This window comes from Trichosurus vulpecula, chromosome 2, assembly GCF_011100635.1.
Source record: "Trichosurus vulpecula isolate mTriVul1 chromosome 2, mTriVul1.pri, whole genome shotgun sequence".
Lineage (NCBI taxonomy): Eukaryota > Metazoa > Chordata > Mammalia > Diprotodontia > Phalangeridae > Trichosurus > Trichosurus vulpecula.
Window position 1 is genome coordinate 332,457,897 of NC_050574.1, and position 17,110 is coordinate 332,475,006.

At 43.2% G+C, this 17,110-nt stretch overlaps 1 protein-coding gene across 2 annotated transcripts in view; it reads left to right on the forward strand.

Annotated features, from left to right (window-relative positions):
• The window catches only part of MYLK (myosin light chain kinase), a 338,535-nt gene that overhangs the window by 216,201 nt on the left and 105,224 nt on the right, over positions 1 to 17,110 (forward strand). For both annotated transcript variants that reach the window (XM_036746782.1, XM_036746783.1), the window contains exon 17: positions 10,668 to 10,784. In XM_036746782.1, the coding sequence (XP_036602677.1) occupies positions 10,668 to 10,784 (117 nt within the window). The remainder of the gene's footprint in view (positions 1 to 10,667; positions 10,785 to 17,110) is intronic.

Here is a 17,110-nt window from a genome sequence, read left to right on the forward strand (position 1 = left end):
ACTGACCAGACCCAAGCTCTTCTAATTACTTTTAAGAGCAAAGTGAAATTTTATCCCATTTAAAACAGGCCTAATCCAGAAAATACCTAAATTGTCTTACTGATTCCAAGTCTGCTTTGAATGTGATGGACCCTGCTAGAAATCACAGATCATGGAAGAGCCTTTCTTAGGAGTGGGCCTAAAAAGGTGGGGGTGAGGGGAGGCTGAGTCAGTGCAAGCTGGTGAGGGGCAGGGAAAAGAGATAGAGACAGACCAATTTAGAGCAGACCTTGGGCAAGCTGTATCATCTTTCTGGGTCCCTGTGTTCTCATCACTCAAATGAGAACCTTGGATTAGCTCAGAGTTTCTTAACCTGGAGTCTATGAAATCGTTTTTAAAATTTTTTGATAACTGCATTTCTACATATTTCATTTCCTTTGAAATCCATAGGATTTTACTTTACACACTTGAAAACAACATTCTGAGAAGAAGTCATAGGCTTCACCAGACTGCCAGCAGGGTCTGTGATCTAGAAAAGTTAAGAACCGCTAGCCTGGATCCTGGCCTACCATTTTATGTGTCTATAGGAGCTGGACAGATGAATGGGCCCTAATAGACAGAGTACGTCACTTAAGATATCTACCTCATAGGCTCATAGAGTCATTTCAGAACCAGAATAGAACTTATCAGTTATCTAATCTAACCACCATGCTTCACTTATGAGGCCTAGAAAAGTGAAGTCAATGAATAGTCAGTCAATAAACATTTATTAAGTGCCTACTATGTGCCAGGCACTGTGCTAAGTGCTGGGAATAGTCAAAGAGGCAGAAGAGAATCCGTGCCCTCAAAGAGTTCACAAGTAATGGAATGATTCATCTAAGGTCACACAGCCAGTTAGGGCTGCATCGAATAGAATTGTTTCTGATGACGTGACCACCAGGCCCCTTCTCCGTCGTCTCTGTTGAGTGGAGAAGAGGAGAGAGACAAACCATTTCTGGTTAGCATCTGCTTGGATAACTGTCTTAGCTTCAGTCAGTGCCCTTGTTAATTATGCTTCAGCAAACGAAGCTGGGTACACTTCTCTGGCTTGCCTATTTTTGTAGACAGCCAGGAGCATCCTGATTCCACCATTTACTACCTGTGATTTTGGCCAAGTCACTTAATCTCCCTGTGCCTCAGTTTCCTCATCTCTAAAATGTAGTTGGACTAGATAGTCCTTAAAGACCCTTCTGACTCCAAAGCTATGATACTGTGATTTTTCTCACTGGATTAGAGTCTGGAATCCATGTAAAATCTAATGAGGGATTCTGCCCTGGGAGCTGGGAAAACAGCACAGAGTGGAGATGGGCCGGGTTTACAGTGGGAGGGAGCTGGGGTTTGAATCCTGGCTTTGCAGCTTCCTTCTTGTATGTCTTTTGACAAGTCACTTAACCTTTCTAGTCTTTGCTTTCCTCATCTGTAAAAATAAAAATGTGTGGATGAGATATCCTCTAAGGTCCCTTCTATCTCTATGTTCCTATGAGACAGCGGATGGGGCACCAGACTTGGAATCAGTAAGACCTGAGTTCACATCCTACCTTAGGCACTCACTAGGCATGAGACCCTGGGCCTATTTATTTTCCACCCTTCTCGGTCTGAATTTCCTAATCTATAAAATGGAATTATAATAGTCACAACCTTGTAGAGTTGTTGTGAGGAGCAAATGAGATAATATATATGAAGTATAGCACAAACTTAATAATAATAACTTGTCGTTGTTCAGTTGTTTTTGGTTGTGTCTGACTCTTTCTGACCCCCTTTGGGGTTTCCTTGGCAGAGATATCATGGTGGTTTGCCATTTCCTTTTCCAGCTGATTTTACAGATGGGGAAACTGAGGCAGAGAGGGGTAAGTGACTCGTCCAGGGTGACACAGCTAGTGAGTGTTTGAGGAATCTTCCTGACTCCAGGCCCAGTACTCTATCCACTGTGCCACCTAGCTGCCCAAATACCAACAATAATGATGGTGGTATACACATATTTTAAAGTTTGCCAAGTGCTCTCTATATATTATCTCATCTGAGCCTCACAACAGCCCTGGGAAGGAGGTGCTATTATAATCTCCATTTTACCGATGAGGAATCTGGGGTTCAGTGACTTGCCCAGGGTCATACAGCTAGTAAGTGTCTCACTTTCAATCGTTTTATGAATGCAAACTCTTGTTATCCTTATAATCCTTTAAAAAGTAGTACCAGGGGCAGCTAGGGGGTGCAGTGAGTAGAGCACCAGCCCCGGAGTCAGGAGGACCTGAGTTCAAACCCGGTCTCAGACACTTGACACACTCACTAGATGTGTGACCTTGTGCAAGTCACTTAACCCCCAATTGCCCTGCCTTCCACTCTCCCCCAAAAAAACAGCCCCAAAACAAATAAAAAGTAGTACCATCATATATGCCAAATCTCATTATAACAAACTCAATTATTATGTTGTATTCAACATAATGCAAAATATGTGGGTTATTATCTGGGCTTGAAATTCTGTTTATGATCCAGAACTTTTGTTGTAATGGGATTATTATAATAGGATTTGACCAATGAGCATCATACTATCCTTATCCCTCATGGTTTCGTCAAGGTCCCTATGTGTGGTTCTGTAAGGGGACATGCCATTCCAATGTCATGCCAAGTCTTCACTTATATAGTCTTTGGAAAGTGGAAAGGTAGACACATGCTGAAGTAGGGAACACAATGTTTTGGCAGGTTGGGGGTACCAAGGTCCCCAGATTCTGGTAACCTGTGGAGTGGAGTTGGAGGGGCATAGAGGTTAACTTTCTCCTCATCCTTCAACATATCCACAGGTATAAACCAGGAACAATGTTGTGACTTGGACACGCTTGGGAAGAATGCCTTGCCTCCAGTTATCATGTACATCAAGGCAGCATCCGTTCCAAAGTCTTTTACAATCCCTTAGATAGAGAGGATAGAGAGATGGCCCTAGAGTTGGGAAGCCTTGAGTTTCAGGTTCCCCCTCAAACACATTCTGGTTATATGGGACAAGACCTGTAATTTCATTGTTAGAAGAAACTCCTGGGTGAGGAAACTCTCTACCAGTGCAAGTAGGCACCTCCTCCAACTTCTAGTCTTAGAGAATTGCCTAAAGTACCAAGAGATTAAGTGACTTGGCCAGGGTCACATAGCCAGTATATGTCAGAGGTGGGACTGTCTGTGTGACTCTGGGCAAATCATATAACTTGTCAGTGCCAGGCAACTTTCTGAGACAAGAAGTTACAGAGAAGGTGTTGGTCTTTATTGGTAGAGGGAGATTCCTGGGGAGTTCCCAAAATCAAGGAAATCACCTAGGAGAAGGGGGAGGGGGCACAGATATCACAGCTGCGTAACTTGTCAGCTAAAACCTCATTATCTCCATCCTCTAATGTTTGTGTCCCACCTACTTTGCATAGATTCTGGGAGAACCAAAGTATAATGTTGTGCCCAGGAGGGGTTTGCATATCATCCGGGGAATAGGACAGATACATAAGAAGATAAGTATATTCAAAGGTGCTCCGACAAAGCATCAAAGACAATTAAGTGGTACAAGGAATAGACCATTCTAGCTGGGGTGGAGAGATTTGTGAAGGAGAGAAATGAGAGATTAGGCTGGAGAGGGAAATGGGAGCCAAACTGTGAAAGGACCTGAATGGCTGGCTATGGAATTTGTTTGGGCTTTATCCTAGAGGTACTGGGGAGACATTGAAGGTTTTTGAGCAGAGGATAGCTAACGGGAGCAAAACAATGTTGAGGGAGAATTGGTCTGTTCGCCATGAACAGGGTGCATTAGCAAGGGTGGTAGCAAGGATGGTGGAAAAGAAAAAGCTAACTCAAGGAACATCATGAAGTTGGAATTCATGTTGGACTTGGCGCCTGCTTGGACAGGAGTAAAAGCAAATGCGGAATCAGAAACTGTTGAGTTTTGAGCTTGATCACTGTGAGGATGGTGACACCATCAGCAATCAAAGGGTGTCAGAGTTGGCTCGGGGTGGGGCTGGTGGAAGGTGGTTTGATATGATCATGACCTGAATTTCCAAGGCAGAGACTGAGCAGGGATAAAGGATTGCTTGCTACTCAGGATCAAGGGCAGAGCAAGACTCTTGTGGCTTGAACTTTCTGTTTCTACCAGGAAATTCTGCTTCCTATCCTTTGAAAATTATTCAGCTTCTCTTTCCACTATTTAAAATATTTTCCCGGCTTTAAATTCTATCTGCTTTCCTCTACCCAACCTTTTTTTTTTTAAGTTCTGGCCACATAGATCCCTCTAGGATCACCCTTCACACCACTCACTGTCACGACCAATTCTTTGTGTCTTTAGAACTACACGAATGCTACCAGAGTGGTCTTTGCTTATTTAATTCTGTTATGTGTTTGCCTGACAGTCTTGTGGGCTTTTCCATGTCTTGTCTCCTTCCTAAACTGTGACGGGAACTATCTACCTGTTCACTCTTGAGGAAAGTGGAGGAAAACAATGATAAGAAATGGGTGGCTTTAGAAAAGAGGAAAAAAGGCATCTAACAGCCTTGGACAGAACCTCAGAGTCAGGAAAACACTGGACAGAGTCTCAGACTTAGAGTCCCCGGAGACATGGGTTCAAATTCTACCTTTATCTCATTCCTTTATCATATCTCATCATTATCTCTTTTGGTTCTCATAGCAACCTAGGGGGGTAGGCACCATTATTATCCCCATTTTGCAGATAAGAGGCAGCCAGAGGTTAAGTGACTTGCACAGAATCACACAGCTAGTAAGTGTCTGAGGCAGGATTTGAACTCAGATCTTCCTGACTCCAGGCCCAATATTCTGTTCACTGCATGATTTGGTATTGGGTTTTGGGTAGGCATAAGACTGGTTCCAGTACAAATTCTTGCTAGCCCCCACTGCTTATGATTCTCCATCAGTCTCCTTATCATTAAAATAAGTTAGACTAGATAATCCCTTATCTTCCTGCCAGCTCTTCACATTCTCCTTGTGCTATGTTTGTGGGTTGAATAATTCTCAAAGCTTTTGTGATACTAAGAAGGGTCTGACCATTCTGTGCACAAAGTGACACACCTCAGTTTAATGAGGGCTCCAGGCTAGACAGTGAGAGAACTGGAAGTAGCATCTGGGTGACTAGGCTTCCAGTCTGTTGCTGATAATCTCCCTTCTTCTTCTTCTTCTTCTTCTTCTTCTCCTCCTCCTCCTCCTCCTCTTCCTTCTTCTTCTTCCTCTTCCTCTTCCTCTTCCTCCTCCTCCCCCTCCTCTTTCTTCCCTCCTCCTCCCTCCTCCTTCTCCAATCAAGGTTAAGTGACTTGCCCAGGGTCACACAACTAGTAAGTGCCTGAAGCCAGATTTGGACTCAGTTCCTCCTGACTCCAGGGCTGTTGCCTTCTCCACAGCACTACCTAGCTTCCCCATAACCTCCCTTCTTGAAGAGCAGCTCAGATGAGTCCTTTGAAAAGACTACCTCTGAGCTGAGTGCTTGTGTTGTTAGATATGGTATTCAGCAAGTAAGAACACATCTGTCGTTCCTTTGGGTCAGAACTGAGACCCATCTTGCCCAGAATTCTGTCTCTGGGAGAGAAAACCACAGTGTATGGGGTGGGAGGGCATGGTTGTCCTCCATGCTCTCAAGGCCATACCTCAAAACCATCCAGGCTCCCCTTAATAACCTATTATGGCTCTGCATTCCATGACTGTATCTAAACAACCCTTAAACCTATTTATACTTTCAGTCTAAGTGATTTCTTGGTGGCAAAGAGTTCCTTAAGTTTGCTACCCACCGTGTCCAGTAATATGGATGGGAATAAGAAATGAACTCGTGATTTCATTAAATAAAGCAAACTCTTTCTTGTTTTTTTATTGTACCAGAACACAAATATAAAATAGAGAAAAGAAACAAAAAACATATCATAAAATTAAATACAAAATAAGAAAGGGGAAAAAAGCATGTCATGTGCATAGCAGAACCTAAGAGAGGATTCAAAATATGTAACAATAGATTTTCATTTCAAGAAAGCCTGTATGATAAATAATACACCTTGTGTTGAGAATTGTCCATCTTTTCTTTGCTTCCTTGTGTTTTCTTTTGTTCTCTGCTGTGCACCTTTTTACTTTGTTCTTTTTTCCCCTCTCCCCACCCCCCAGAAGGCTACAATACAGTTTAGATATGTTTCTCAATATATACATACACATACAGATATATACATACACTTATGCATATATACATGCATGTATAGACATATACTTTCCCAAACATACTCTACTCCCAATCTTTGTTTTTATGTTTGTACATATCTCTTGTTTCCTATCTCTCCTGCCTCCTCTATTTTACTTCTACCCACTGCCTTCCCCTCCTATTACTTGCCTTCCCCCCTCCAAGGATCTCTCCCCTATTCTCCCATTCCCATTAATCTAAACACCCTTCTATACCCCGCTTTTACCTATTCCCTCATTCTCCCCTTTAAAGATCCCTCCCTTGTTCTCTCCCCACTTTCTACGCCCCTACCATTTTATTTCTTCTAAATTTAGAAGACGTTTATACTCTTCTAAATATATATGTATTGTTCCCTCTTAAGCCCATTCTCGATGAAGGTAGGTTACCAGAACTACCAGCCCTCCCCCACCCCACATCTTCCTCTTGTACCTCATTGGTATAAAAACAGCTACTGTTCCTAAATGGTTTTACTTTTTTGAATTCATATCATAGTCAGGTTTCTTTCTTATAAGCTCACCAGTTATTAATAAGAATCTTAGACATACATTTTACATTATATAAAAGGTAAACAGTCTGTCCTCATGAATCCCTTATAATTAGTCTCTGGTATATACCTTATGTTTCTCTTGGTTCTTCTTTTTTCTTATGCCAGCTAATTCTTCACTCAGTATTCCAGGCAAAGATTTCCATATTTTGGTACAAGGAGGGAAATTTTTTTCTAGCATCCTTCTGGATGATGACCAAACTTTTATGGGTCTCTTTGGCTGTGGTAGCACTTGGGGGAGAGAGGGTGTCTTTGGTGTCAGAGTCTATGGTGACCCCCAGACCCATTCCCTGAGACAAAGCTTGGAGGCCATCCTTTTTAATTATTTTCATAGTATCTTTCCCAAATGCATTACCTTCTGACAAAGACCACAGATTGCTTTTCTGCCCACTCATACAGCTTCTTGAGTTCCTCCCTGCAGTTAATGCCTATTGGCCTGGCATCTTGCCTCGCTCCCTAGAAGAGCTTAGTGATAGACACATATTAGACACTCAACAGACACTATGTGAAGGCATACAAATGGTTCCTGGCCTCAAAGAGACTATAGTCGAGCCAAGGCAAAAAGTAGCACCCTTGAAATTAGGAGAACAAATATATGTTCCATGGAAATGCCTGCCTACCAGTGCAATAGGAATTCAGGGAAAGGAGAGATCAGTGTGGGCTGGAATAGTCTGAGAAGGCTTCATGGAGAAGTTTGAAAGTCTGGCTAAAATGGAGGTAGGCTCTGTCCTGTCCAAATAATGTATATAAATGTAAGATCTGCTGCACCTCACCATCATCAGTTCTCTATCTAACAAGTCGCTTATCCTTGTTTGCCTCAGTTTTCTGTTCTATAAAATGAAGTGGAGAAGGAAATGGCAAAAACCCCCAATGGGGTCATGAAGAGTGGAACATGACCGAACAACAAAAATGATCTCTAAGGTTCCTTTTTAAATCCAACATCCCAACCTTCTCTTTCAGAGAATTATCTTTTTAACCTTTACCCTTGTTTCTATTTCTAAGCTAGGTTTGGTATATTGGAAAGACCACTATGCTCAGAGTAAAGGAATCAGGCTTCAGTATCCTATCTCTGCCAACCTGTGTGACATCAGGCAAGTCTCTTTGCCTCATTTTCCTCATTGATAAAATGGAGAAAGATAGGGAAATATAGGGAAAGATACTAAGAAAACAATTAGAGATAGAGACCTCCAAGCTTTGTCTCAGAAATGGATCTGGGGGTCACTGTAAGATCCTAACTCTGGCAAAATATTCCTCCATCTTGTAAAATGGGGACCTCATGTCCCTCACAGGGTTGTTGTGAGAATCAGATGAGATGATGCATGTAAAATACCTTTTAAAGGTGCTATATGAAGTCCAACTAATAATAACCCATTGGTTTACCAGTTGTTTAATAGCCTTTGGTCTGGAACCTTGCCAAAAGCTTTTTGGGGATCTAAATAAATTACAGATCACTTATCCTTGGAGAGTATTTCTCTTTACCAAAAGAAAAAAAATGGCTGCCGTTCACTCAGTAAATTATATTTACCTAATTTTGTTACGATTTTATCTTTTATAGATTCCATTAAAACACCTGGCATGAAAGTGTACCTCACAGGTCTATAGCTCCCAGCATGCCCTCAGCATCCTCTCTGTGGATGGGAATCTCATCCTAGCATTGTCACAAAATCAGTCCGGTGAGCAGGAGTATCCGAGGAGCTCAACCCTGTTAGGGTTCTCTTCTTCACATATCCTCCCCTCTCCTAGGATAAGGCAGCTTGATGTAGTGGACAGGCCCCACACTTGGAATCACAAATCACTGAGTTAAAATATTGCCTTACTCTCTCCCCACCCAAATGCCACCCTCTTTCCCCACAATCCCCTTGCAAGTTATAGAACCCCGGGGCAAATCACTTAACACCTCTGAGCATCTAAGGTCCCTTCCAGCACTAAACCTATAATCCTATCCTCCCCCAACCTGGGGGGACCTCACCCTGCTTCTTCTGGAATATCACCCCCCTCCCCCAAGAGAGCTCAGGATCAAGGTATCCAGAAGAGCTTTGGATAAGAGTTTTGGGTAGCTTTTGGTTCTGTCAACTTGACCTGTTCCCTCAATTCACCTCTCACCCCTAGCATAAATGTCCCCACCCCCACCCCCAGCCCTGAGGCGTTTCAGAAATGCTGGGAAACAGAATGTGCTTCTGGAGATCAGGAAGGGACTGTCCCACAGGAAATGCCATACTCTTTATCCATAGAAGATGATGGCTCTATACCCATCTAAGAGATTCGCGATTCCCCTACACACAAATGTACCTCACAAATCACAGACTCTGGGTATCTTGGGAAAGTTGGCTGCTCTGATAGTCTCAATTTGGGTAGAGCTGGGATAAGGACTCTGGTCCAGCTTCCTCAGAGACAGTCTCACTGCCATCTGTGCAGCCAACACTCAGATAAATATTTATTTTGTCATTTCAGTTGAAGGCCAGAGCCAGCTGTGTGGCTAAAAGTGAAAGGGGAAAAAAATGAAATCTTTTTCTTTTGGACAGGATGTTTGGTGGGAATTGGATCACTGACCCTATAGCCCTAGGCCCAGCATGATGGGACATCTCCCTCTAATACTGTTCATCTCTTACACTGGATAATAGTGTCAAATTCCTAGGCCCTAGAATTCATTTCATCCATTCCCTTGTCTCCCAAATCACAGCTGAACCTTCCCAACTTGATGATAGTCAGTCATTTCACAGGGGCTTCCGCAATTTCCCTTACTCCCCTATTAATGTATGTCATCCAGAACCTTCACTCTCTACTTCTGATGTCTAACCTAAAGCCTTCCTGTTGTATCTTCTACATCTTATTTTTTCTATCTAATCCCATTGGGGAAGAGAGGGGGGTTGGGGGAGGGAAGGAGGGAGAAAAAGAGAGAGAGAGAGATTGAGAGAGGTGGTTGTTCAGTCATTTTTCATTCAAATATGTCTCTCAGTGACACCCTGCCCATTTGGGGTTTTCTTGGCAAATGTACTGTAGTGGTTTGCCACTTCCTTCTCCAGCTCATTTTACAGATGAGGAAACTGAGGCAAATCAGGTCAAGTGACTTGTCCAGGTTCACACAGCTAGTACATATCTGAAGACAGATTTTAATTCAGGAAGATGAGTCTTACTGACTCCAGGCCCTGAGCCCTGTGCACTGAGCCACCTCACTGCCTTGCTAGCATTTGTTACCATTGTTCAGTATCTCTACAATTAGGGGTTTTCCTCCCTTCTCTCTGTATCAATCTCTTATGTCTATGTTCTCTGCAGACATCTCAACTCCTCCCTGTTGGATTATGTGTTCCCCAGGGTGGGACTCATTTTTTCTCTGTTAGAATGGAAGTTCCCCCAAAGCAGAAATTGTTTCTTCTCCTTCCTCAGGGCTCCATTTCCCAGTGCTATGTGTAATGGTGGAGCATTGATCATGGAATCTGAAGACCTGAGTTCAAATTCCAGCTAGATTACTTCTGTAACCTTGGGCAAATTACTGCATACCACTGGGCCTGAATCTTCTCTTTGTTTAGAAAGGGGACGAGTGGAATAGATGGTTTCTAAGGCCCCTTCTATCTCAAAGCCTTCTGATCCTAATGAATAAGAGCTAGTGGGGGGGGGCGGGTTGGGAGCAGGTGACTCTGCTAGTGTGTTTTAAGTGTGAATAGCAAATTGAAAATTTTTCCTCACAGTTAGGGTATTATTTGATGGGACTTGTTGAGAAGAATCTAGAATGGAGGGAAACAACTATAAAACAGTAATATGGCAGTTCTTTGAAATTTCCAGTAATTGCCAGTGAAGATAAATAAATCTCAGTTATCAGCCTGAGATTCCAGGGACATCTGTTGGGGCACCATTCCCCGACCTGCTCCCGGGGGTATCATTGCCCTCCATGGTTGATTCCATTCCTCTCACTCTCTCTGCCAGGCTCACTGTGTTCCATCACCATTGAGAAAGCAATGCCTGAGGACAACGGCGTGTACAAGTGCCTAGCCAAGAATGCCGTGGGCCAAGCCGAGAGCTCTTGCCAGGTGACCGTGGATGGTGAGTCTTAACTGCTTCGCTCCCCAATTCACAGCCCCTTTTCTTAGTCCCTTCTCTCTGTCCCTGTGAAAGGTAAAGGGAATAGAACCGAAAAAAAAACATTTATTAAGGGGTTACTATATGAGAATCACTGTGCTCAAGGTTAAGGTATACAAGGGACAGCTAAGTGGCTTAATGGATGTCAGGAAGACTTATCTTCCTGAGTTCAAATCTCGCCTCAGACCCTTACTGGCTGTGTGACCTTGGGCAAGTCACTTAACCCAGTTTGCCTCAGTTTCCTCATCTATAAAATGACCTAGAGAAGGAAATGGCAAACCACTCCAGAATCTTTGCCAAGTAAACCCCAAATGGAGTCACCAAGAGTCAAACATGACTAAAGGACAACAAGGTAGGGGCAGCTAGGTGGCACAGTGAGTAGAGCACTGGCCCTGGAGTCAGGAGGACCTGAGTTCAAATCCAGCCTCAGACACTTGACACATTTACTAGCTGTGTGACCTTGGGCAAGTCACTTAACCCCAATTGCCCTGCCTTCCCCCCTCCAAAAAAAAAAAAGAACAACAAGGTATAGAAACAGAAAGCTGAGCCATTCTTGCTTTCAGGAAGCTCTAATGGAGGAGACAACACAGATAGGAGGGATCGTGTTCATATCTGTGGCAGAAAGAAGGGCAGAGTACTTAATCAGGGAAACTAGAAGGGAAGGCCCAGAGGACCTTAGGGAGTAATGGTGGAATGGAGAGTCTCCTTCCAAGACAGCAGTAGGGCTGGGGGTTAGAACGGAGTGAGGAGGCTCTGGGATACCTCTGGCAGAGGTCTGGAAGTGGGAGTCAGCATGTGGGTGACTGTGGGTGTCCTGCACCTGGTGGAAGCTGAGCAATGATGCAGTGAGGCCTGGTTGAGCAAGGGAATGACTCCCCATGATCAAGGATATTCCTCGATTCATAAATCCATTCTTTGCACTTATGTACCTTGTGAAAATCGGCAGACTACTTCTCTAGAACTCGGTTTCCTCATCTGTAAAATAAAATGGTTAGAATCAATGCCCTCAAAGTCCCTTCCAGGTCTAGATCTGTGTTCCAATGATTATCTACAAACCTAGGGAAAGAAGAAAGCTGGGGGACCCCGTTTTATCTGTTTGAGTTATCTTCCTCCCTCCTCCCAACTAGAATCTCAGAATTGAGGGTAGGGAAGGAGGGAAAGAGGAAAGGAATAAGCATTTATATCTCACCTACTAAATGCCAGGCAACTAGGTGGCTCAGTGGATAGAGAACCAGGCCTACAGTCAGGAAGACCTGAGTTCAAATCCGGCCTCAGACACACTAGCTGTGTGACCCTGGGCAAGTCACTTAACTTCTGGTTGCCATAATCCACCGGGAAAGCAAATGGCAAACCACTTCTGTATCTTTGCTGAGAAAACCCCATGAACAGCATTGGCATGCTAGGATCCACAGGGTTACAAAGAATCAGACAGAATCAAACAGCAACAACACTCCGGACACTGTGGTAAGAGCTTTACAAATAGTGATCGATACAACAGCCCTGGGTCATAGGTGATGGTATTATTCTCAATTTACAGTTGAGGAAACTGAGGCAAACAGATTTTAAATGGCTTGTCCAGAGTCACACAGCTAGTAAGTTTCAGAAGCTGCTTTTGAACTCAGGTCTTCCAGACTCCAGGCCCGGTACTATCCACTGTGCGACCCAGCTGAAATGATGAGTTCCTTAGCTTCTTGACTTCTCCCAGGTGGGAGCACAGCCCCAATCCAGTTAGCATGTGGCCATAGGGATCCCTACTCTAAGTAGAACTTTTTTTGAGGGTAGCACATGGAACAGTCATCCCCTGGTTGTCAAGGGAGATGACACACCCACAGGAAAAGAATTAAAAGGTCTTTCCAATGCAGCATTTAGAAAAGAGTAAATGATCCAGCTAATCCTGAGAACAATGGAAGTCATGGCGTGAGTTTCCCTGGCATGGGTGAATTCAGAGCTGGGACTTAGTCATGACCAGCATGGCAGGTAGGGGAAAACATGTCATCTTCTTTCTAAATCTTTTCAATCTAGTCAGAGGCAGGGAGCAAGCGTGTTCATTTTTGGTTTTTCCCCTAGGTTTGAGTGTATAGTCAATATTGGAAACATGATTTAAAGTGATGTTTGATGGTCCTTGAGGGCCCAAATATAGAGTTTGTATTTGACCTCCAGACCTACAGAGTGTAGATGGAGAGAAACAGAATCATATTTGGGTCTCTCTTCTCCATGTGAGAACGCTTGTGTGTACGGGCCACTGTGTGTACATTTGCTCCTGGGGATGCAGAATCCAAGGGATCACTCATGATGAGAAGAATCTACCTGATCTAGAGGGGAACGTGAGTGGAAGGGGGTGTCGTACTAAATGCTCTTGGGTAAGGACTGCTAGATCACTGCCAGAACCATCACTAGGACTCGGCTGCCCAGGAAAGGAAGCAACACATGTACTTCTTTATCAACCATGACCCACTCTTGTAAATAACTCTCCCCAAGCCTCCTTTCTTGGATTATTTCCTCATCATGTCAAAGCTCACTTGAGGGGCATTTCACAGTGTTTGTCCCCTATTCCTCACACTATTTACTGCTATTACTCCAAGACCAAAATAGCTAGTTAAGGTTCTAGTGTCTATTGTTCTACCACATTCTTTTCCCTCCTTGGCTAGAGATCTTTCATCCTGGGCCAAGGGCTGCCAGCTCTGAGTACCGAGGCAGTGTCTGTGTTTGTTTGCAGGTGGTCACTAAAAGCTATGGCTTGTGCCATTATGAACTGAGTACTAATCTTTGGTCTAGCAACTGAAAGGGACCAAAGCTGACCAAAGTCAATCTAGAAGCATCCACATCCTTAACATCACCTGTTTCTGGTGACAACTTCTCTGCTTTGGGAACTTTACAGCTGATGGTGTCACATCTTCATATGTTGCACCCCTAAAAGCTGGAGGGCAATTAATTTTATTTGTAAGGGGTTAGCACTTTTTGGTTAAACACAGTATATGACTTCTTTGCAAAGCTTATAGAATAATTATAGCGTCAAAGAAACATAGATTCCCAGGAGGCAAAAACCTTCAATCTGCTCATTAAGATATATTTTAATAAGTGCCTACCAAGTGCCAAAAACTATGTCAGGCACTAGAAATACAGAGACAAAAATGAAACTATCTTTACACTCAAGGGGCCACAGTGGATAGAGCCTTGGACCTGAAGTCAGGAATAGCTGAGTTCAAATCTAGCCTCTGACACTGTGTGACCCTGGACAAGTCACTTAACCTCTGCCTCAGTTTCCTTAATTGTACAATAATAATAGCATCTTCCTCTCTGGCTATTTGTGAGGATCTAATGAGATAATATTTGTTAAAGCACTTACTTAGCGCAGTGCCTGGCACATAGTAGGAATGTAATAAATGCTTGTTTCCTTCTTTCCTTCCATGTCAAATCCAATCCCCTCTCCCATCTAGGAATTCCCTTAAAAAGTATGCCTGACAAGTCAGCTAGCTTGTGACTGTTTATGTTAGGACTTTGGGGATAAATTTTTATTTTCCATCCAGTCTTTGTGTATTTGAGAATTTTTTTAAAAAACAAAAAAGGTATTGAAAATTCATTCTGGATCCAAAGTGGGTTTTTGTTTGCTCAGATGGTCTCCTTGATGAGTTCCCCTGCTCTCCTCTAATTTTGCTGACCCTTTTTGTTTATATGTTGTCCTTCAAAGAGGTTTTGGCCTGCAGACTTGGGAGTGAGATCTTTGAAGGGAGAAGAAAGGAAGTCCTAAGAGGAAGACCATAGAGTAACATGAATTAGCTCTTAATTCATTGGCAATTTGTTACTGAACACCATCCCAACACTCCGCCAATAGGCTTATTTCACCAAGCTCTTGTTATCTTTTCTCTTTTTCACCCTCTTCTTGGAGGTACATCAGCATCTCCCATAGTCATTTTTCAGATTCCTAGTCTTCTCTCTTGCTTAATTTTTTTTTCACCTAGAGCCAATCCTAGACAAAATTGTGAAACAGAAATAGTTTTTCTCTTGGCTTCCCTTTCCCTCTTTCCTCTTCTCAGCACTCCAGGTGCTCAGTGCCTTCCCTCTGGATTCCCCCGTTAGGGCACCCTAGTGTTGCCAGCCCTTCCCGTGTGGATCCTTTCTCTCTATCCTCCTCCAAATCCAAATTTATGTGATGGATGAAAACCCAAGAGATAGGGTTTCTGGACAATTAATAATCAATTTTTTAATTAGGCTAGACAGCAAACAATAAATTGATGGTCAGTGGTTTTTCTTGGTAACCAAAGACAAGTCAAAGGAGAACCTGAAAGCCTTAAATACTTTTTTTGAAAGGGAATTCCCATGACAAGTGAAAATCAACCCTGATTGGTGGACATTTAATGAAGAGGTGGGCTAGAAGTCCTCAGCTCCTCCTGCTGAAAACGTGGCTAGATCTTGATGAGACTCAGCTGCCTCCAGCAATCTAGACAGACATCCATCTCTATCCAGACCACTACAGTTGGTTTTCTCCTTCATGAGCTGGGTCACCCTAAACTCTAATGGAGAAGTACAAGAACAGGGGTTCATTTCCCAGGGGTTCTTTTAGCCTTGACTGGATTCTGTTTACTCTCTAAATAGCAGTTAGGTCTGCTAGTTGGGTGGGGTCTGGTCCAAGATTGAAGAGTATATATCCTTGTGGGGTAGGACAATCTTATCGATCAGCCAGTGCTTCAGAGACTGACTTTTTACAGTGGCTGGGCCATAAATGAGGAAAGACAGGAGAAAAGCCTGGGTCCTAAATGAATAATTGGTTGTTACTATCATAGTAAAATAATTTCTCTCATTTACCTGTGCTGTCCCATTTCCTGACAGTTTCTGTTCTCTGCTTGGTGACAGTTTGTGCTCATGGAGTTAATAAAATCAGTGTATGCAGGGCCATGTCCAGTTGTCCTGATCTGTATCTTGCCACTGGACCCAGATGGCTCTGGAGGAGAAAGTGAGGCTGGTGACTTTGCACAGCCCTGCCTCACTCAAATCAAAGTCAACTGCAGGTCACGTCCTCACCTTCCCAACGTCATGTTCCACATCCCAAAGGCCAAACAGCAACAGTACCAATAAGATTAAAGTATCCATGCTAAGATGGATGCTCTCCATCTCCAGCTAACACAATACCTTAACCCAATTAAAGTGCAAACCTCTCAGAAGGCCTCAAAGAAGCACCCCTTCATGATAACAATTTTAAACAAAATTTTAAATTTTTTAAAAAAAATTTAAATTTTTAAGGCCTGGTGGGAAATGAATCTTTGAACCAATTTTGCAAATGGGAGAGGGTGCCTCAGATCACACTTCTGAGACCAGGAAGGCCAGACCTGCTTCCATTCAATCCAAAAACCACTTTCTGGATTATCTGCAACAAGCATTTTGCTTCAGATTGGTCTCTCCTGCAGACTCATGTTTGCTCAAAGTGTGTGGACTCACATCTGCCTGAGCTGAACATCATTGCGAGTCTTCAGTTTGCTTACATAATCATATAATATAGTACACAACCACATAGTAATAACTATTGCATTTTTTCTTCCATTAGCACAACAAGGCATCTATTAAATGTGTTTACTGTGTACCAACTGAGCTGTTAACTATACAGAAGAAGCAGACACAGTCTCTGCCCTCCTGGAGCTTCAGTCACAGGCCTAGGATCATACCCCCAAAGAAGAATGATCCTTAAACTTTCGTAGTCTGACAAGGAAGTTGAGAATCTGGCTTGTTATGGAAATACTCTTGGAAGAGATTCCAGCACCTAATTTGGTGAGAGTATCTGTTGTCTGGAAGTTCTTCCAGATATCTAACATCAATGTTTCCTGCTCCAGTATGAATCCATTTTCTCTAGTTCCAGCATCAGGAAGGATGAACAGCATAGAAACCTTTCTTAGAATAGGCGTTAGATCTGGAAGGCATCGCAGCAGATGTCTAGTTCAAACTTCCTCCCAAGGCAGGAATTGCCTCTATAAACGTCCATGACAGGTGGTCACTCACTCTCAGCCAGAGTTCTTCTATCGATGGTGAATGAGATGACTATGGGGAGCAAGATAGCCCAGTCTATCACTGCACATCTGTAATGATTAGAAAATTTTTTCTTCTATTAAACCAAATCTCTCTCCCCCTATAACTTCTTGGTAGTCCTGCCTAAAGAAGTACGAAATAAGTGCACTTATCTGACAGCCCTTCAGAGATCTGAAATGAGCTGTTATGGCTCCTTTGAAGCAGCTAGGTGGTGAAGTGGATACAGTGCTGAAGTTGGAGTCAGGAAGAAGTGAGTTCTAATCTCACTTCAGTCA